This window comes from Thermobia domestica, chromosome 13, assembly GCF_964235325.1.
Source record: "Thermobia domestica chromosome 13, izTheDome1.hap1.1, whole genome shotgun sequence".
Taxonomy (NCBI): domain Eukaryota; kingdom Metazoa; phylum Arthropoda; class Insecta; order Zygentoma; family Lepismatidae; genus Thermobia; species Thermobia domestica.
The window spans coordinates 30,920,001-30,943,093 of record NC_137466.1 but is presented as its reverse complement, the minus strand read 5'-3'; the positions used below and the strand labels follow the sequence as shown (position 1 = coordinate 30,943,093).

Genomic DNA, 23,093 nt, shown 5'->3' with positions numbered 1-23,093 from the left:
ACAACTATAAGTTCTATGTGTATAGGGACTATAATCGTGGTGGAGGAATATTTGTTTATATCAATAATGATTTAATTTCTAGACAATTATATATTATAGATAAAGCATATAGTGTACATTTCATGCTTTTAGTATATATAATTCAAACAAGAATATGGTTAATGAACTGTTACATGACATGGAGACTGTGGTAACTAGTTGTAAAAATTCATCCATTCTAATGGTAGGGGACTTTAATATTGACACATTAAAAAGAGATTCAACTGAAACTTTGAAATATGTACAGTTTTGTGGAAATTATGGCCTCTTTGAAACAAATATTAAATATCGGAGCAGGCTGACTGATAATAGTAGAACCTTGATAGATCATGTATTAGTAAACGATTGAAGTGGTTTCTGTTAATAATATATAGCTGATATAAGTGACCATAATATATTAATATGTAACATCATATTTCAACGAGTAGAATATTATGTAAACAATATGGAACGTTCACGTTTATCTAAAATAAATTATAAACTAAATAATTATTTTAGGAATACAAAACTTTCTTTAACTACTAATTGCATTGATGAACAACACGGTAAATTGATAAAGTATATGTCAGAAGGGATTGAAATATCTAAATATAAAAATATGCATAAGGTCTGTAGGAAAGGATATAAACCTAAGTCTCCTTGGATAAACGAGGAATTGTTAAGTTTAGTAAAAATGAGAGATAAATATTACTCTTTAATTAAAAAAATTCCCAGATAATATAGATATACGAAATGAGCATAGAAAAGTTAGAAATATGGCGACAAAGTCGAGACGGCAACTGAAGAGCGAGTATTATCACAAAGAAATACAGGAAACTTTGTCTGACAGTAGGAAATTTTGGGGTGTTGTTAAAGAAATATTAACTAATAAGGTAAATAATTATATAGATTGTATACAATTGAAAATAGGAAATACCTTAGTTGATAATGAACATATATCAAATGTGTTGAATGATCATTTTGCACTAGCATCAAAGATACCCCTAATGGAAAATACAGCTTTGAATACGGGTATACCATACAACTTCTCATTCTTCTTTACGCCAATTAACAACATGGAAATTATTAGCATTATTAGTTCGCTAAAGAAAAAAAACTACTTAAAAAGAATGCTATACAATGTATATATATAAAGTCATTTGATATATTTGTGTATTGTTTGCGGACATGCTAATAAATCAAAAATATAACCACTCATAATATTTCAAAAGAAAGCCATTAGAGCAATGTATGATCGATCTTTGGACTATCCAAATAAGAGTTTGTAATGTACCATTACAGTTGAGAGTAATGGCAACTTTTTTTACTCATCCTGTCCCTAGTGATTTTTTTTAAAATTCAATTTCGGTTTAATTACACAATTTATTTATTCTCTTTACTTCAAATTAAATGTAATGAATCGAAAGGTCTCATTAGTAATCATATTTTAACTGAATAATATATTTATTTATATTTTGATCAATTGTAAATCCCATTTTCGCATATACAAGTTCAATAGTTACAAGGTTTACCATTGTGACGTCATACCGAAATATAGTTCTGCCATTGGATGTAAATTTTCTTAATTTCAGACCAATGTAGATTTTCGCCAGGTACCTAAACATTCCCTCACCCCCTCTCACTAATTCATAGTCACTTTCAGATCCGGTTATATCTGGATTTGACAAATTTCTATTTGGTTTGTAATTTCCGCGGCTAAAGGTTTCGCCTTGATTGGAGGAATTCTCCAACCCCTGTCGTTTTCGGCGCAAAATTATTATTCTTAACTAGGACGATTTGTGTGTACGACCTGCAAAAATTGATTACCATTTTTATGGTGGAAATTCGAGGAGAAGCAAGGTAAAAGTTAATCTAATCATATAATAAACGCCGTATGATTATTTAGGAACTCAAGAATCTGTTTTTTTTTCTAAAAGGACAGTTAATAATTCAGTAAAACCAAGAGGAAATAGGAACCAGTTCATCAGACGCCAAATTGCTCGTCATCCAATCAAGCTAGAATAGACGAAATGGGAGAATGATTTTTGATCCTTTTAAAATCAGTTAGGGATTAGGGAAAATACGACCTGGTTTTGTGCATTTTATTCGTGTATCTGATAGATGTGATTTTTTTTTATTATTATTCAGTAAGTGCATGTACATGGTAGGTTTCGTAGTGTGATATTAATCATCAGAATGGCAGCTTAATTGAACAAAAAGGGCTCCTATTTCTCTTTCCAAATTGAACGTTCTAGCGGGGGATGGGTTAGTTATTGCTTGTTTTAGGGCCTTTTCCCCTCTCAGGGGAAGGGTCCCTCAATAAACCTCGTTAAGGTGGCCCCCGGGGCATGAATCTTTAGTAATCCTTTTGTAAACAATTGGTCAGGTCAATTGGACCTAGGGTTAACTCTTCTCATTTTGCCCCCTAAAGTTTACTAGAGCCAACTCTATATACCGACAAGGCAGTAGTGTGTTAAGTATAATATATCAAGTACTTTTCCTCAATATGCATGTAATTAAATGGTGCTTGTTTAGTTAGTAGTTTTTATGTGTAGTATTTATAGTGGTGTGTGTAGTTAGTAGTTCTGTGTGAGTGCGTGATTTCTACTGTTAGGACAGTGTAGTTCACATGCGTTAGTTTAATACCATTTGTCTAACTCAAAGCACACTAAACGAGAGTAAATATTTGATTTCTGATTAATAAGTACAAGTATATATTTCAGTACACGGTAAATTAAGTCTCCACTACAGCGCCATCGTGTCCGTTTTCGCTAATCAATTGTTTGTTGACATTACATCATCGCCAAGTTAGTGACCTAGATTGTTTGATTTTGGCCTCTTATTTCTAAATTACATCCCGTGGACATGGTTTTCGGTTCAAATGAGTGTACGTTTTGATGAAATAGCATGAGATCTCGTAGTTCTGAAAATTACAGCTTGCTAGGTCAAGTAGCAATCGAAATATCCACAGAAATCAAGAATGCCTATTTTCTTAATAGAAGTAAAGCCAATATGCTGTTACTGTTTGTTTCAAAATGTAATATTAAATTCTCTGTTCCCGTGGCTGTAGAAAAATTCCATTGTTGCTTTAGTTTTATCAGCAAATCAAAATTAAATTATCGTTGACAACTTAACTTTCAGTGAATACACGTATGATTTTTTTTAACTGCGAAGTAAATATGATTTGGTTGTTCTAAACAAAGAGTCCGTGGTTCGATTAATGTTATCGTGTAGTGGTTTAAGCGCGACAGATTGTGATAATTATATATTTTTAGTGCGTAATATAAATATGTGTATGGCCTGCGTGTAAAATGTATGAAATAGGGTGTCTGTAAAATATTACTTCGTGTGGAAATGAGTAAATAATAATTAAATGTAATGATATAATAATAATATGATTATAATGTGAAATGAACGAGATGATATGACACCTATATTTAAATAGATAGGCCTAGTGTATATTATATAGTGAGAATATGAATATGTTTACTAAAAATCTCTCGCGTTTTGACTTCTACACCAGTACATTCATCCAACTTACTAAAAATCTCTCGCGTTTTGACTTCTACACCAGTACATTCATCCAACCGAGTTTGCTATTTGGATAGTAAAGTGTAGTTGGGAATTGTCTGTTACTTCGCATTTAAGGACCTCATATTAACAGCCCCGGATCTTAAGCCTTTCAACAGATAGGGTAGCATTATGTGGGAATTACTTTTAAAGGTTGACAGAAATGATAATTAAGAAAAATAACTGCTATATCCGGTGATCAACGAAAAGTACAGGTTTGGTCATTCGTACCTTTAACATTCATTGACTTTCCGAGACTTTTTTTTTGTTGCTTACCTTATTTACTGTGCAGTGTTCATATAGCAACTTAGATCGGACTATCTGGTTAAATCAACCGCTACTGAATTAATATTTATGTCCATCGCGTACCCGGACTTCGACCCCTAGTCCTCTTAAGTATTTTCGTTTCTTTTCTTAGTTTAATTAGATGATGGAAATTAACGACGTCCCAGACTTTGGCATGTCTGCTCAGGGTAGCCATCGGTGATGTTTGGTCACTGAAATCACCCATCCAAAATTCAGTTTATTTCCATTTTTTTTATTTTGGCAAATTATCATTAGGGATATCTTAGCTTTTATTTTACTTTACTTTCATTACTATTCTGGACTCTCTTAGTTTCCGAGAGGTCTGATGATTTTTTTTTCTTTTTGAAATTCTAAATTAGCGCCTTCTCTAACCTTCCGGTGGATTCCGGGTTCTCCAAGGACTCAACCGGATACAGCGAGGAGGGGAATTTCCTTAAAGCTTTCGTGTTTCCGAAAATTCCCTTGCGGGCACAGACTAGTTGTGTTTTTGGAGATGAGTTTACGTATTAAAGTAAACCACCCTCTTTCGGCATATGTGAACTTTTTGGCTGTGAGTTGTTATATACATAAATTCGACCATTTATCTTTCGTAGTTGTAGTGTTCTGTCTCCTCTCTTTTTACCTATCCTTCTATTCCTTCTCTAAAGTTTTTTTTTATTTTTCCAACCTTCCCCCCCCCGGTTCTGAAATTCATGACAACATACAATGTTCATATCAATTATTTTGATCGTATGTACTAACTGAGACATCGAGGAATACAATTCGTGGAGGTATTTCAGCACAACTCAGGACCATTTTCACGATACTCAATCCACCACGGGAGAAACTGACGAGAAGGTACACTATGATTTCAGATTACCAGAAACTTACTTGTTATTCATCGATCGTACAAATTATATCCATTGACTACTGATTTCTGGTGTCCTTTCTATTGATTGGTTATATGGTGTATGTATTAGTCGTTTGGGCCCATTAGTTTCGAATAACCTTGGTTTTTTTTCTTTCTCTGTATATACATCTATATATGTACTTACATAGTTTGAAAAGTTAGGTGCCTGCTCTATTTGTTGTATTTCCACCTCTTATGTCAACTTATTAAATAACACCAACTATTTCTTTATACGCGGATCTTTAGTAAAATTGAATTATTATTGATTATCGGGTTTAAATATACAGTTCAATGTTGCAACCTTATGAGAAAAAAAAAGAATTTTGTTAGTCAGGGTTTTTGTTTATTTTGAGCCAAGCAAGTGTGAATACTTGTTGAATATAAAAAGGTTATGTAGAATTTAAACGTCGACAAAATACTAAGATTGATATTAAAGTGAAATTTATTATATTGAGTAATATGAATATATAAATATATATGCGAGTATGTATGTAAAGGGCTCGGTATTTACCCTGGTTGTTTTAGGTTGCCATAGATTTTTGACACCCGACATTGACCAATTATTTGTGATGTAAAGTATTACCGCGTAACTTATAATTAATGACACCTTACTGATTTGTTAGTAATGTTTGTAGCTATTCAATTTTTTAATACTATGTCAAATGTTGCATGTAAATGGAACAAGTAGCAGGTCGTAAGAAAACAAAACCCTAATCCCTTTCCAAATTTATTTTGCGAGATCATAGTGAAATCAGTAAACTTCGAAACAGTGCGCCCCGCCAACAAATTCTTCTATCAGTAAACTACGAAACAAATCCTTCCCCTACGATTGGAAACCTAACTATTTGTCGTTCGTCAGTTTCGTGACTAAAATCTCTTGACCCCACGATCTATACTAGAAATTCAGTGATCTTAATTTGAACTGATTTTGGTTAATAATTTAGTAAAGTGAATACGGGACCTAGATAGATCCAAAGACCTATCCATTGAAATATCATATAGTAGTATGGAAATATGTTCCCAATGTCTGTGACTGGATTCGATAATTTTTCTTTAATCTGAATTAACTTTGAAATTTTATACCAAGTGCGTCAAGTGACGAAATGAAAATTTTATCTATAATATGAAGAAACTAAATTTTTTGTCTGTCGTTAAGACAAACGATTAAATACTCTAATGGACACCAATCACAGTGCGTAAAGAGAGTTGAAAAAGGAGTTACTATCGACGTGAGAACAGACTCATAAAATTGTCGAAATTTCTCCTCTTGGGACAGAGACTCAATAAAATGCTACCAAAGTGTTTTTTTTTTTAAGATTAATTAACCAATTATTTTTTCCTTTTCTTTTTCACCATGATATGTATTCATTGTACTGAATCTGAAATATGTTTAATGTTTAACTTTGATTTTTTTCTTCTCTCTTCGTCTTTCGTTTTGTCGATTTTTTTAAATGTAATCCAATTTTTTAATAACTCTAAAAGGGAAATGTCTTATTTGATATTGTTGAAAGAAACAGATTTCTGTGCATGCCTATGTATTATTATTAATATAAATATTTTATTCATGTATCAAATTTTATGTTATGTCAAACTAAGTTTTCTTTTCTTGAAATGTAATAAATGTCTATAGAAATGTAGTTAGGTTAGTTTAACTCAACTAAATACAACCTAAAGTATACATTGTCCTGTATGAATGTGAGTGTGAGTGGAATGTAGGTTTAGTATTAAGCGCACCAATTATTTTGATATATATGGGTGACTTACTACAATTAATGGTAGTTGGCAATTAAAGTCTTTGAATGTCAATACTAACTTAATTTAAGTTGGCTCTATGAAGGAAGCGAAAAGGACCGAAGTAACCTGAACGAATGATCATCATAGGAGAACTTCGAAAGTCAAAAATTTTCGAGAAATACATATGTTACTCTGATTTTTTTTTTCTGTGGTCGATTCTAACATGCCATCAACTTCGACATTTATCTTTCAAATGTTGGATACTAGACGAGAACTTTCGGAAATATTGAATAAACTGGTTAATCAAACTTTCTCATCTATCTCAGATCTAGATTGGGATAATTCGGTAGTTGGGTTACATGGATCTAGGTCTGGGAAGTATGGGTTGACATGTGTCTGCCTTTGATCACCTTAATACCAAATATTCACTCAATAGCTATTGGAAATGATCCCAGTTCGATAATTATTCACTTTCCTTTATCATATTTCTCAAAAATGACCAGTAACAGTTTCCCTCTTTCTCACCTTCTAACTTTCCCTCTTTTCTCTTCTATCCTATCTTCCTTTTCCTTTCTTCATCATCTTCTTCTTTTATTGTGAATAAAACTGAAAAGGGGGTCGTGACTGGGAATTCCATACGTAATAAACACGGTCATGTATTTATTTATTTTATTTTCTTCAGAAGTCCGGTAAGTTTTCTCATTTCGATCGAACCTAGTATGTTCGAAATTAAGAAATGGATAATATATTCCAATATAATTAGACATAACCCTATAGCTTCATGAATATCCCCACCAGGGGTGAAGGGTTCCCACTCACGACTTATTCCATGCATCTCATTTGCACGATAGAAGGTTTCCCAACCCTCATTTGTTACAGAGCAAACTTAGTTTTTTTTTCTTTTTGCCTTTTCAGTTTTAGATTGGCGACACACGACAAGACTGTTGTCATGGTAACGCTTGTTCCCATGGCAACGCACTTTTCAAGTTTATTCATGGGATCAAATATACTGCAATTCGATTTATTAATCAAAATCCAATCCTGTATGTATGTCCATAATGTACTTTCAAATGTTATACATAGTAATCTACTTTTAATAAAAAGGAAAGAGGTATGTAATTAATCTACTTTTAATAAAGAGGAAAGAGGTACGTAATTATAATACTAGAAAAAAGAATGATATTGATATTGATAATGTTAATACAACAAAGTATGGTATAAATAGCGTTAAGCATAATATTACACAAACTTATGATAGCCTGACTAAAGATATAAAAGCAACACCTTTATTTAAAAAAGAAATAAAAAAACACTTTTGGAATGAATTTGCTGAATAATCTAGTAGCCTAAAAAGTGATAAATGAAGACAGGGGATACCGACATATAACTACAAAAAAATAGCAAAAAAATACTTAGTCCCTTAAAGTGAGCTATTGCTCATTGGGACATTTTCCATCTTCTACTATTCACATGTTATACTCCTCAGTCATAGGGAACTAGGAGAACCAGTTCCCTTTATAATTTAGATATATTAAGTGTGGGGAACCTGGAAGACCGATTTCCCTGTTAATGACGTATATTAAGTGTGAAAATTAGTATATTATCAAAATAGATTGTAGGAAATTTGGATTTCCATTTTCAATATACTATGGTATTTCTGTTACTCTTTGTTTATTTCTTTTCTTTATTTTCCTCTTATTTTTTTAGAAAGACTTGTGTAGGTAAAAATATGTTTTGATTGTAATGGTCTAATATATTGTGAACAAATGTAGATATCTTGTATAAATTTTCCAGCACTGGTCTATATTCTGTAGCATATCTTTTGTATAAATAAATAAAAAGTATTCGTACTATAAACGGCGCAACTCCTTAAAGACCACATTCCTGTCACAGGAGTATTCACGCAGTCAAAAGAAAGAAACAGAAGTGTTAAGATATTTGACCAAACCTAGCCTCCACTAACCACTGGTCAATAAAACCTACAAAATCTACAAGAAATGCAGAAAACAAATTGCTAATAACAAAAGAATGTGTTTCGAGAGTAAAAAATAACTTGTTACAGCCGATATTTGAACGCGGGTTATTTCATTGGATAACACGACATCGTATCGACGTATTCATGTGAGAGCTTGCAACTATCATTTCCGAAGTTTTATTTACGCTGGACGTATATTACCTAAAAAAAACTACGACATGTCATTCACGCAAGTATTATTGGTGAGAACACCTCCTCCATTAGCTAAGACAGGCTTCGTAGATTTACGAAATTACCTTTCTAATCCTCCTCAAAGAACTAGTGCGAATATCGTAAATTTAGGAAATCATTCTCTAAATCTTCGATACCTTTATTTTACCCTTAACCGTAGGTTGGTGGGCAACATGGAAATTTTGTAAACTGTTCTCTCCCTTGGGAGATCAGTTTTAAACCTTGATAACGTATCTTCTTCGTAACTGTCTACATATTTTATCCCTGGTCTTTCGGTGCCGGTATTCCTATTGTCTTTCCATCTATCAGCATGGTGATCAAATCGGAATGCCAAATAAGATGGCCAAGCATGCTGTTTCTTTTTTTTCCTATTATTTTTATGATCTGTTGTCCTTCATTAGTGTCCTTTTGTCCTTGTTCATTCCTTTTTCTTTTTGTCCTTGATATGCGCATCATTGTGCGCCAATACCACATTTCAAGTACTTCCAGGTTGGATATTTTACCTTTTCTCAATGCAAATTCTCGGGTAGTCCTACACATATGTATGTGCAATAGTAAGTTTCTGAAGATTGTGGATTAACTTTTGCTTGATCTTGATCAACAGATCCAATGTTTTCTCTAAAACCAGACGTTAAGCCATAGACGTCTAAAAACCGTAAATAAAATTCAAACTGCAAATGAAAACGGGGCAATTCCATGACAATGTGGACTTTTATGGCTGACTTAAACATACGCCTTAGATTATGCACCTACGGGGACAGCGTGTGAGACTCATTTTAAAGGTTCTCGGTTCGGTTCGCAGCCTGGAATTACAGTTTGTTTTCCAGGAAATTAAACATCGTAAATTTTGTGTGCTATTGCTACTAAAAAACATTTATTCATAAGGGAAGAGAAAACCAAAACAGAAAAATGGGGTACAAGGGAAATGCAGACTATCTATGCTTAAGAGTTAAAATCTAGTTGTTCTTTCCGTGGTTTCTCTGTATCTGCATGATGCATATTATTATATTCATTTCGCTAGCATTAATTTTCATCTCTTAAATCTCAACGAAAATATAATTTATCCTATCTATCTAGTGATTCCCTAAATGATGCCGAAATATTCATTCTTTCCTGCTCCAACTGGAGGAATATCCTGGCGTGTCATGTTCGGTGTCTAGCTATAAGACATACACTGAAACAATTCAACTGGATGAAGGACCTACCATTTGTTAGAACGCCAACCTCCATAAAGTTTGGTGGTTAACAGACTTGGACAAGTAATAAAAAAATGGATAAAAGGAAGGAATTAGGAAACATTTAATAAATAATTGGAAAACTTCCGATTAGTAATAAAGCTAAACGCAATCATCGAAAGAAAATACATAACATTAAAAATTAACCAAAAAGCACAAATTGGAATAATATATTCCGACTATCACAACTAGGAAAGAAAAATAGAATTAGACAAAAAACAATGGAAATTGAAAAGATCATGGTTCCTTTAATTCTTATACTAAAAGATTAAATATCGAATATGATTAAACATGCTACTGCATGGTAGACAAAACGCCGGAAGAAATCGGCGTCGGATTAACCTACCGGCCCAAGGTTTACGCTCGCTACAAGCAACGGCTTTTGGGTCAAATATAGTAAAATACCACATGATAGTTTTTGTGAATTTTCAATCTACAGAGATAAAGTAATCTATGTACGAGACTATTCTATCTTTGAATTGTATTATATTCGACTTTTCAATTTAAATTTCAGCCCAAAATTTGTACATGTATAAAAGTTGGTTGTCTAGCGATATTCTGCACATTTGAAGCTGGTAACACTGTTATCCTGGATGTGTAGGCCTTAATCAGAAATATTCGATTAAACATTTCTTTTCAAACGTGAAAGTTATAAAACTGACTTCTGGCAACTTTGGTGACTCGCTACGGTGCCTGTGTTAAGACAAATTTACAAACATGATAGCTTATTATGATATAGCTATAATTTCGTTACTTTCACTGCGTTTTCTTTTGGAACAAGAAGGTAAGATGAATATTGTATAGAAGTTGTATCGTATAAGAGCTGTAAATAGTAGTTACTAACCGTAGTTTTCAAGATTTGTTTGCTTTAAGATTCGTGAAGGCAATGAGTATATATTTATTTCCCTCCATCTGCTTGATTGGAAATTGTTCCGCAGGTGTCAGTTTCGCTGATGATTACACCAGGAAAGTAGTACCAGAATCACGTGCTGCCATGTCATGATACAATTCCCACCTCGCATACAGTTTTGATATTTCGTTACTTTTCACATCACACTGAGTTAAAAATATAAATGAATTGATTAACAAATTTTTCATTACCGTAAACAAGTAATAAAATCTCAATTAAATTTCATAGACGATTCACTTGGATAGAAAATTGAAAATATCTACTTGCATCCGTTAGTGAGCTCCAGTTCCGAAACTGTGTTGTTCATCATGGAGAAATTTCCTACGGGGAATTTCACACCAAGTGTTAACAGTAAGATAATACTGGTTTAGCACGAACAATGTCGTTGTAAGCCACAAGGAGCGTAACAGATTGGGTGTCGCGCGGAACACGACGTTGTAGAGATAGTGGGAAATAATGAGGGGGAGGTGCCGAAGACACAAGGAGGGGGAATAAGTTTCTCTGTGATCAACTCATATAAACTGTGTATACCTTTCCCTGCGATAGTCTAAAACATTTCTTTCCATAGAATTGGATTGGCATGTCATGAAATCATAGGAAATACAGAAGAGAAAAGTTTCAGACTGTGTGTTTTCAATGATGTCCTTGACAAAATCAAAGTATGACTAACCGGTATTCGAAACACGAAAACTTTTACCATGACTTGGTGTGTTTCGATCCAAGGTGGCTTTCTGATTTAAAATTCGAACTACCCATAGAAAGCAATGAACAAAACCTGTGAGGAACATATCGACTAGAGAAAGGGTAACTTATCGACGAACTAAAATTATTTGCAGATGTTCGATCCAAAACATCGAAAGGAGATGTTGTGAGTGAATATGATAGTAAATATATAAGTAGTGAGTATGAAGAGGAAACATGGTGAGACGATATTGAACTAGAGATGTAAAAATCAACTTAAAGAAATCTAGCAAGTCTTGCTTCACATGTGCGTTAAAATTATATACGAATGTCGCATGTATGTCTTATGTTATAAATAGCTCTTTAAAATGTAAAAATTCCTCCTTACGATCCCTCTAACACAAGTAAATTGTTAACGAGAATTTTTCAAATTCAAGATTATTAAATCTAGATTAAGGGCGAATCTCGGTCAAGACATCAATGAACTGTTTTTGTTAATGCAGTATGAAATGGATGTACTAAACAAAGTGAATTAATATGTCATTATTAACAAACTCTGTCATGATAGTACAGAATTGAAAATATTTCTGATGTAAGGTAAGAATGTCCTTGTTTCTTGTCATGTAAACAGATCAAAGTGATAAAAGTTAAAAGCTCTTTATATATATATATATATATATATATATATATATATATATATATATATAATGTGGGACTGCACCAATAGTAATCAAGCTGTCTGAAACCAAATTGAACTATCATAACTGCATTTTCAAAGTGTCAAGCAGTACGTGTAAAACTTTAAACCCAGTATCTAAAATACCAAAAACGGTAGATTGCTACACTGTTACATCATCTTTTAATGTGAGTTTGTCTATCACTGTTTTCAAAAGCGCTAATTTATCAAAAATCATTAAAAACTACATAGTTCAATCTGGTTACAGATAGTTCGAAAGTGCATTTAGTTCACTGCTTTCACACAGCTCAATTGAGAGCCCCATAATAAAAGGGATCTGAGTTATACATGACCTTTCCAGTAAGGTTTACTGATATTTATATTCAGAAATGTACTCTCCGCAGGACAATATGCTAACTAGAAGAACAACATCGCAGTTCACTTTAGGGTCTACAAATGATTGAACTGCATCGTGGTTCTCCTCCAAGTTTATATATTTCACTATGAATAATAGATTTCCTGGGCATAAATAAACTTACTTCAAAAGTTAGTCCCCTTGACCTCGTCTTTACATTACGTTTGATGTAGATGTTTTATTGAGTTTAACGGAATAAAATTATGTGGTTCTGAAACGTACAGTTTGAGCGTTTAAACGGACTGCGATTATAGTTTTTAATAGCACATTATACAATACTGTTGATCATCCAGTTAAACATAAAATACGTGTATGTAATAACGTCTCTACGTTAGAGGTAATGCGCCCTACTGGTAGAGGTAGTGCCCCCTCATTATGGTATTGCTAGAAATGAGAAAACTATTGATATTAGAAACAAACTAATCCAGAAGCATGGGATAACATCAGATGGAAAAATACAGAATCAAATTAATTTCAGAACTTAGCTAAACAGATAATCAAGAACATGTCGAGGAGAAAAACACAAGGAAATCAAAAAAAGGTCTACATTACTTCAGCACAGATTATAAATCTTTATTAACGAAAACGTGAAAATTTGTTATAAAAAAAATTAACTTCACTGGAAATAACCTGGAACAGGTGTACATCACTTTCGTTTTGTTAATGAACGTTATAATACATGTTTGTGATTCCAGGTGTGTTTGTGTTTAGTGTGGCAACAAATCAAATGCGAGAGGAAAAACCATTACCAAATGAGATTTGGAAGAATGAAAAGAAAGTCAAGAACAAACTTTTAGATGATATTCCCGTTGATTGGCATCAGTATCTTCTTGCATTAATTCCATTTTCACTCGAACTTTATCCTATTCACATTAAGACGATACTGATGGGAATTAGTATTGAATGATTAATCCAAATAATAACATTAACTTTAACTAAAGAGAAAGATGAAAAACTAATTTTTTTGATTCACTCCCAGCACTTTTCGGATTACAATTTGTGTAAGGTATATGCTTTTAGAGAAATTTTTAAATTCAAAAAAGAACGTAAAAAATAGAAGGAAACGAAGGAGAAAGGGATTGAATTTAACTTCAGAGACCATGCAACATCTCAAATGCACAACCGTAACCTAATGAGTTATAATTAACCAGAAAAGAGCGGCAACGGTAATAGACAATTACAAGGAAGAAAACGGCATGAGGCAAGTGCCCTTGATAAGACTGTAAGTAGTCGACAAAGAAAAAGGAGGTGCGCGCTATAATCTTAAAAGGAAACAATAGTATAAACTAAAGAAATCCATGTTTGATAATGGAAATTCTTGTAAAGGTTGATGCATAAGCTTATAAACGAAAACCAAACCAGTATCCTATGAAATTTGAGCCATCTGCAAACGCTAATCGAACAAATGTCAAGCATGCAACATTTTGTTGGTAAATTATGAGTATTTTCAGAACCTGTAATTTCAAAACTGACATCGAAAACAATCTCAGGTTTCCAATTTTTTTCGCCAGCTGGTAATACTATTCGAAATGTTGAATATAACATTAATTTCTAAGGCTTCACCTGTCAACTTCCTGATTTTATATCGAATAGCTCAGCGTTTACCCGTACATCTTCAAGTGCAAAAAGTATGGACCTGTGCAAAAACGCAGTATGAAGTACGGTAAATACTATAAATACATGACTACTGACAAGATGATAGAAAACTCAGATCCTGCTGGAGTAAGGCGAAAAGAGTGTGAAAATAATATATAAAAAATTGAGAAAAGCTGCAAATTAAAGAAAGGGAAAATACGTGGAAACTCAAAAAATATTTTTTTTTTTAAAACTTATATACAAGTAAACTATAAACCCTTGGCTTAATAACCTTTTCGTCAGTCTTGGTTCCTTGTACTCTCACGCTCCTGCACTTTCGATTGGATCACAGAATATATTCCAACGTGCAAGAAATCTAATACAAGTGGACAATGGTTTTCCTTAAAGCAGTTTACATCTTTTCTCTCACAAAACCTTGGATTCATAGCCATCATTGCGCTTTTGTAATGTGAACCTGTATTAAAGAATGAAATGCGCCTTAGAAGGTGTATTTTTCTATGCTACTATGAAACCAACATCGGGCACCCTTTTTAAAGGTATTGAGATTCTATTTTGTAAAACAAAACAAGATACCCTGCGTAGTTATTTCATACTGATAAATCTCTTCTTAATATTCTATTCTAAAGCAATTTTTAAATGAAAAATTTAAATCCTGCGGGACTTGTATCTAGGGCCATTCTCATGTCTGTCAAAAATCTAAAAGCAAAATACCAAAATTTATTTCACTCACTTAGTAACAAAGACCTGATCTCAGATTACATCCTGTGCAGTTAGAGGCAAAATAGCACCAATAGCTGTTACAGTTCGAAGAATGTTTCAAATAAAATGGTTAGGCATTTTTTTTTTATTTTTTGTACCTGGGATATTCTTACATTCCTTTATATTCTCAAATAAGATCTCAATTCATTCCCGTCGCCTAAAAGGAATGAATGATTTCAGAATTATACCATCTGCAGTTAGAATCAGAGTAGAACCCATTCTCATCAACAAGTTTGAAACAAGTTTAATGCTACGTTCAAGATTTCTTTTCTTGTTTGTCAGTACGGACATTAACACTTCTTCCTTCATTAAAAAAAAAAAACTCACGATTTACTTCCCTCTTCTACTAGGGATGGCACGATATCAAAAACAGACTTCTACGATAGGTTCAGAGCAACGCAAACAAAAAGTTCCAATCGCAAAGCGCTTGAAATAGAACTTTCTTCCACCTAGGGATATTCTTCGAAATTTCTAAATTCTAGAAAGCACAAACTCTAAATTTGTTACACTTAACTACTAAAACTGAAAAGAAATAAATTATTCATTCCGCAACATTGATTGTAGAATAGTTGCAATTAAAAAGTACAAATCCGAAACATGTTACGAAAATGTTTGTAATTCTTATTCTTGAAATATTATCGATCTTGTGGTTGATAATAGTTTTTCCGCTTCTCAACGCGAAGGATATATTTTGGAATTATCTTATCCGTATTAACTGAGGGAAACACATTATTTATTGTTATCTGATACAACATAAAGGATACAGGTATGTTTGCAGATAACAGAAGTTAAGATTACCTATTTCTTTTGTTTCTTACCTATTAAAACTTTTGACCTCTCATTTACGCGCTCTGAGGAACTAAGGTTTTACTTCAAATAACGTTATCGGTATTCGATGAGTGAAATAATTAGCTATTATTTTCTACAATCTGAGAAAGGATAAGAATATCTTAGGTATGAGCTATAAAAATTCACAATCGTTTTATCTGTAACATGTTTTGAATCTGGAATCACGCCATTTTGTAAGATAAGTGAAATGACTAAATTTTGGAGGATCTTAAAGAGAGAACGCACCTAGATATGGGTCACAAATTATTTCCAACTTTTGTATTTATTTTAGACGTGTTTCTACACTGTAGAAAGCACTGATGCCTAAAAGTTGTTATAAATATTTTTATACATCAGTGGAATAACTCTGTATTGTCCTGGATTACTCAATAGGTCATTACTAATAATGTATATTTTGCAGTTATATTTCTTGTATGCTATGTTCAAAAACTGATTATATATATATATATATATATATATATATATATATATATATATACAGTAGTTTAGGTAAAAATTAGTTATAATACTGTACAAACTTGTATTTTTCCATGTACCAGGCGAAATAGCACTAGCTTCAGAAAAAAAGAATGCTTATACAAAATATTTTGAAATTAAGAACTGATGAGAATAAATATGAAGAGCAACGTGCTTGCAATTTCCATGTCCATTGCCGATACAATTACTATTCCTAATCATAATTCTAATAATAATTATTATTATAAAAATTGCGCAAAATTAATACCAATGAGAGAGAACTGCTGAGCCTAAAAACTATTTATTCGATACTGATAGCAGCCGTATTTGATTAACCTCTCATCTCTATTCTTCGTAATATTTTGGGCCCTTTCACCTCTATAGTACTCTTTTCCATATTGTTAGTCATAAGTGTATGTTAACTTGCTCTTATAAATTAGTATACGAACCGAGCTTCATCTTTCTAACATGATGACACACACACACACACACACACAGAGAGAGAGAGAGAGAGAGAGAGAGAGTAAATTTCTAACATCTTTAACACTTCCTTTTCCCCCTTATGGTAAACCAAATAATGACACATGGCCTACAGTTTCTTCGAAACTCTGATATCTTGCATAAAAGTACTTCGAAGTATAGAAACTCTACGGTTGAAATTTGTATACAAAAGCAACCAATATGACAACTTTAACTGGTCGAGGTTTACTATAAAAGACAGGGAACTAATTCGTAATAACATTCTAAATAATACCGTATTGTGCATGTTATACATAAATTCGTTCACAAAGTAGCTAGCAAACACTGTAAGCGACATGAATAACTAAACTCAATGTGCTAAATCCTGACACAGAAAAAAATATTTGGGAATTAAGGAATCTACATAGGTAAGAAATTTACGTTCCTAATGTATTGTGTTATTTTGGAACGCAAATATGCAAACAATGAAAGCATTTCAGGATGTTACTCATGTCTTTAAGAACGTACAAATACATATTCAACACGTATGATATGTAGGCTTATGCTATATACAGTGTGCTTTGCGCTATCCTCGTTTTCGTGTATACTTATTTGCGTTGATCCAATTGATCCTAACCGACACATGCCTGTACTTCCAGTCAGACCAACAACCTGCGCCTTGCCCTCATTTACATAGCAATCTTTTTCTTTTACCGACCATCTAGCACATGTTCGTTAGTATTGATTGTACAATAATTCTTGTATCGCCTACGGCAACCTTGTATGAAGAAATAGATGTCCATACCCTAGAAATGATTGCTGAATTTATAAAAAGTCGACTGTCTTGAAAGAAATGAGTACCGTATAAAATGAATTTATGTGTGTATGGTCATCTACAATTATTGAACATCCATTGTTGGTTAGAATACTCTTTTATCTTGTATTTTGTTAATGTCTTTCGAAGCCCTTCGGAAACTGAGGGTAGACTCATTGGAGCTAAATCCTCAATAAAATAATAAACGTCCATATGTTTTGTCCCAGAATAATCATTTCACATTAAAATTTCGAAAATTTTAGGATAGATTTTATTCTTACGACCGGTTATTTTACCTAAGACTCTATATGAATAAAACACTATCGTCGAGCACCCATATTGTAAATATATACAAGAATAATTTGATGAGAAATTCGTATTTAAGGCATATATTCCGAAGTTGGGCGTCCGCTTTCGTCAACTTTTTTCACTGTTATCTCCTTTCCACACTTTCCGCAATTTGTTATTAGGTTCATTAATCCGTGCTCTTCACAAACTTTTAAAAGATTTTGCTCGTTATCAATGTATTCCTTCACAAATGTTAAAACTGCTAGTACATTGCCCTTGTACATTCGCAATATTGGTAACATAAATGCTCGTTTCTTTCCCACAAAGCAACTGTTCGGTTACCTTGCGCCAAGTAGTTCCCTCCGCTCGCCATATAGTCCCATGTTTATAACCGCTTATATATAACAAATAAGCAGATTTTTCGAGACTCTTATATATTATCAAGCACACAAACGATCAAATTATCCATATATTTCCTGTAAATTTTAAAAATTTGGCTGGAAACGGACGCCCAACTTTGGAATTTAACCCGTATTTAATAATAAAGAATCATTATTTTATCAAAATACGAACTACATAATATTTGTAACGATGGTATCGATCTTATCATTATAATTTTGTATACAGTTAACCTATGTGTGCCATGTCATTTCCAAATTGTAGATTAGTAATTTACGTTCGAGATATCTCTTATATCTAAATATTTTTCATGAATTATTGTCTTTAACCTACAAACTTTCCGAACCTATGTATCCATATTATTAATCTGAGCCAATTACTTTATGAAAAATTGAATATTACCTTCCTGGCCGAACGGAATTTAAACTTTTTGTTGTTAATTGTTGGGAGTCCTTAGAGTACGACGCGCAAGTCTCTTGAACTACTAGTTTTCTTAGCGTTTCTATAGCACTTTCAAATGCAGGATGTTCTACGGCAAATTCTGATTTCACCGTATCATCGTTTAGTTTCTCATCCAAAGGATACATAACTGCATCCTTCTCCATTGTTTGCTCTGCTTCCGTTGTAGATAATACTAATTCTTTGTTTTCAGTCATCAGTTCGTACGTCCACCCTTTCCCTTCGAGTGGATCTTCCTGAGGTAAATCACAATCAATTTCTTCTTTGCACATCAATTCCAACTTAACAGATGCCTCACCAGCCATTATGACATCAAATTTAAGACGAATTTGACAGTGCTCTTATACTTTCTTTGTCTTTCAAGCTGCCAGTGTTAATGAAATGCAGTGTTGCCACAGTCCTAGCTCTGAAGCCACTGGGCTAAACTATAAAATAAGTAACATCGATGTTTGTGGGTCGGTGTGTTTCCTTACATCCCCAATCAAAATTATAATGAACATGACATAATTGTAATAATAGGCGGTGCAAATGACGTTGCTTGTAATGAAGCTGAAAATGCACTAAACACACTAGAATTGGCTCTACAGAAACTTTCAGGTACAAATGTAGTGGTAGTAAACTTGCCGTATCGCCATGATTTAAATGACTCAACGTGTGTAAACAATGAAATAAAAGAAACAAATAAAAAAAATTGACGTGTGTAAAAGTTTCAAAAATTTCAAACTTCTTGATGTAAGTTGTGTGCCCCGAAACTATCATACTAATCACGGCCTCCATTTAAATCGTCTAGGGAAATTGTTTTTACGCAACGCACTGTATAATATCATTATGTCAAATAAGTTTAAGGCACAGTGCACAGCTGATAGTACGTTAATACCTATCAATTGTGGAAGTACATCAGCAATGGTGATAGACGGAAATGAAAACTATTGTGAAGGTGATCAAATTTCGTCTGAACAAAGGAGATACAGTTCGACATACAACGGAGCGAATCGGGATGAGGGTGAAGTGTTAAAATTGACAGGAAACTCACACGTAAGCCATGATAAGGAGCCAGGAATACTTTTGGCTACTGAAAATGAAGAAATTGATCGAATATCGTTAATACAAGGCCCACATAATACAAATCACGGTACGAAAGAACCTGGACTGGATATTATCAGATCGCAGCAAGTATCCACAAATGGTATAGAACAAAACGATCCATCTAGTACAACTCAGCGAAAATCAAATAGAATAAGAAAGGTTCCTACTAGAGACCTGCACGGGCCGAGCCCAATCCAGCCCGAACGTCCCTAGGCCCGGCCCAGCCCGGGCCCGAAAAATTTTGGAGATTTTCGGCCCGAGCCCGGCCCGGCCCGATAACTTTTTCAAAATTCTTGGCCCAAGCCCGGCCCGGGCCCGATAAATTTTAAAACTTTTTGGCCCGACTCCGGCCCGATAAATTTAAAAAAATTAGCTCGAACCCGAATCTTTCTCAAAATTTAGTACTAAATTTGACTTAACCCTCAGAAACATTTTCTAAAATCTGGTTCACAACCTGAAGCTTGCCTCCCGAATGGCACCATTCCCTCCTAGAACTTTGCCTGTCATCGAGAGAAAAAAAACTCCATTCCCTGTAACAAAAATCTAACTTAATTGATTTTTAGCACAAAGTGAAGATGGCAATATTGTTTAGCGACAGGCAAAACATTCCCACCCCTTCTTTTTATATTTTGAGTTCAGTGAAGGTCAGGGTCAGAGCTCAATTTACCGCATAATTCCTGCAATCCTCTATAGTGAAAGTGGAGCCGCTAAGCAACACAAACTGTAAATAGCTATTGCATTCTTTGTAACATTTTTCACGGACACAATTCTTCAACGTTTCGCTTTATGCAAATTATCGTTTAACGAAAGTCAATAATTATTAAAGAATTGCAATTGATCGGCCCCAGCCCGGCCCGACCTGAAGAGAAATCAGTGTCGGCCAGCCCAAGCCCGGCCCGGCCCAAAGAAATAACAATGTCGGCCCGCCCAAGCCCGGCCCGGCCCAAAGAAATAACAGAGTCGGCCCGCCCAAGCCCGGCCCGTGCAGGTCTCTAGTTCCTACAAGGTATGATGATAATAGTTTTTTAATGCAAGTCCCAATAAAAACTCCAAGCACTTAGCCAATAGAGGTAACAGTGACTACAATGTAATAAATGTATATTACCAGAACGTGCAAGGTTTAGCTAGTAAACTCGATTTTTTTCATGTATTAGTTGAAGAGGATCTTAAAGGTATGCATGTCATTTGCTTTAGTGAACATTGGTTATCTGCTAATCAGATGAATATGGTACACTTAAATAACTATCAGTTAGCTACAAACTATTCACGCGCTAGTAGGCAACATGGTGGGGTATGAATATTTGTAGATGACCATTTACGTTTTAAGGAAATAAATGTACGTCAATTCGTTGTTGAATTGCGTTTTGAAATAGTTGCTATTTCAATTGAAAACATGTGTATAATTTGCATCTATAGGTCATCAGCAGGAAATATTAATGTATTCTTTAGGAATCTTGAAACTGCTCTTCAGTCTCTGTGTAAGAAATATAGTACGGTAATAATTTGTGGTGATACTAACATTGACTGGCTGGTTCAATCAAGAGAAAAAACAAAATGTCAAAATATATTAGATATGTTTGGGTTGCAGCCCCTTATCAGAGAACCAACTAGAGGGATAACTGCGTTAGATCAAATAATAATAAGTAAACAATACAGAGAGTCAGTTACCTCTTTGAATATCTTTAAGCCAGGCTTTTCTGACCATGATGCAGTAATAGGGCAAATACACACATCTCAAATATTCGTACCTACTCAATCAGAAGTTATAACAAAAAGATGTTTCTCAAAAACTAATATTAATTACTTTCTGCACTTGCTAGCACAAGAAACCTGGCACAAAATATATGAAATTGGTGATACGGATGGTAAATTTAACTTTTTTCTAGATACATTTCTCTTTCACTTCAATATTGTGTTTCCCAGAAAAAACTACAATAAGGTTAGGATGGGGAAACCATGGGTCACTATAGGAATCAGGACTTCTAAACTCAAACTACTTGAGTTATCAAAAAAAAAAAAAACTAAAAGCGTGTAAAGATGTAACACCTCAATTTATTGAATATGTAAAATACTATAGAAAGACATACAAAAGAGTCATACGAACAGCAAAACTTTTACACAGTACAAATTACATCTTAGCAGCGAGAAACAAACGTAAAGCTATGTGGAAGTTAATTAATGGTAAGATAAATAAGGTAAAAGCAACAGGAATTGATGCAATAAAAATAAACTCTCAAGTAGTATGTAACCCAGATAAGATTGCAAATCATTTTAATAAGTATTTCTTAACTTTAGAAACATTTAACCCAATCAAAACAGCTCATCAAGAAAATAAATCTAAGCTACAGAGCGGAATACCTAAGTCGCTTTTCCTGAAACCAGCTACACCAGAGGAAATCTTACAAATAATAAAAAGCTTAAAAAGCTCCAGCTCTCCAGGTTGGGATGAAGTGCCATCCATGATTGTAAAGGAAAGCTCTCTTCTTATTGCACATCAACTCTGTCATATAATAAATCATTCATTTTTGACAGGAATTTTTCCTACGCGGCTTAAGTTAGCTAGAGTTACACCTGTGTATAAAAAGGGAAGTAAATTGGAGTTAAATAATTATCGTCCTATTTCAGTTTTGTCGTGCTTTTCTAAAATATTTGAGTTAGCAATGAAAGCGCGACTAAATAACTTTTTCCTTTTAAATAATATAATATCCACAAGTCAACACGGGTTTCAAAGCCAGAAGTCAACCAACACTGCAATCTTTAATTTCATCTCTGATGTAGCAATGGATATAAATAAAGGAAAGCATGTAATTGGTATTTTTGTTGATTTATCTAAAGCGTTCGAATCTATAGACCATGGTATTTTGCTAGAAAAATTGTATTCTTATGGCATCAGAGGTGTGGTAAACAATTGGATAAAGTCGTATTTATCTGAACGTAGTCAAACTGTTGGCATCTGTAATGAGGTAAATGGCAGAAGAAAAATGTTTAAATCATCTTTAATGAAAGTAACAAAAGGAGTACCACAAGGATCAATATTGGGTCCTCTTTTGTTTGTTGTATATATTAATGATTTGGTTAACAGTCTAGGCTGTGTGAAGTCAACATTGTATGCTGATGACATAAATGTTCTTGTCAGTGGAGACTCAGTAAATGAAGCAGAAAGGCTCACTACAAAGACGCTCACAAAAAATATTAGTTGGTTAAACATAAATAAATTAACTATGAATTTAGGAAAAACTAACATTGTCAAATTTCGATTCCCGGGCCAAAGAAATGAACTTGTACAAA

General features: G+C 33.6%; 1 protein-coding gene across 1 annotated transcript in view; it reads right to left on the bottom strand.

The window, feature by feature from the left end:
- The window catches only part of LOC145668075 (uncharacterized), a 30,488-nt gene extending 11,345 nt beyond the window's left edge, over nucleotides 1-19,143 (bottom strand). Inside the window, exon 1 of the mRNA XM_081735582.1 lies at nucleotides 18,663-19,143. Within this exon, the coding sequence (XP_081591708.1) occupies nucleotides 18,663-19,024 (362 nt within the window). The 5' untranslated portion in view covers nucleotides 19,025-19,143. The remainder of the gene's footprint in view (nucleotides 1-18,662) is intronic.
- Nucleotides 19,144-23,093: the final 3,950 nt, after the last annotated feature.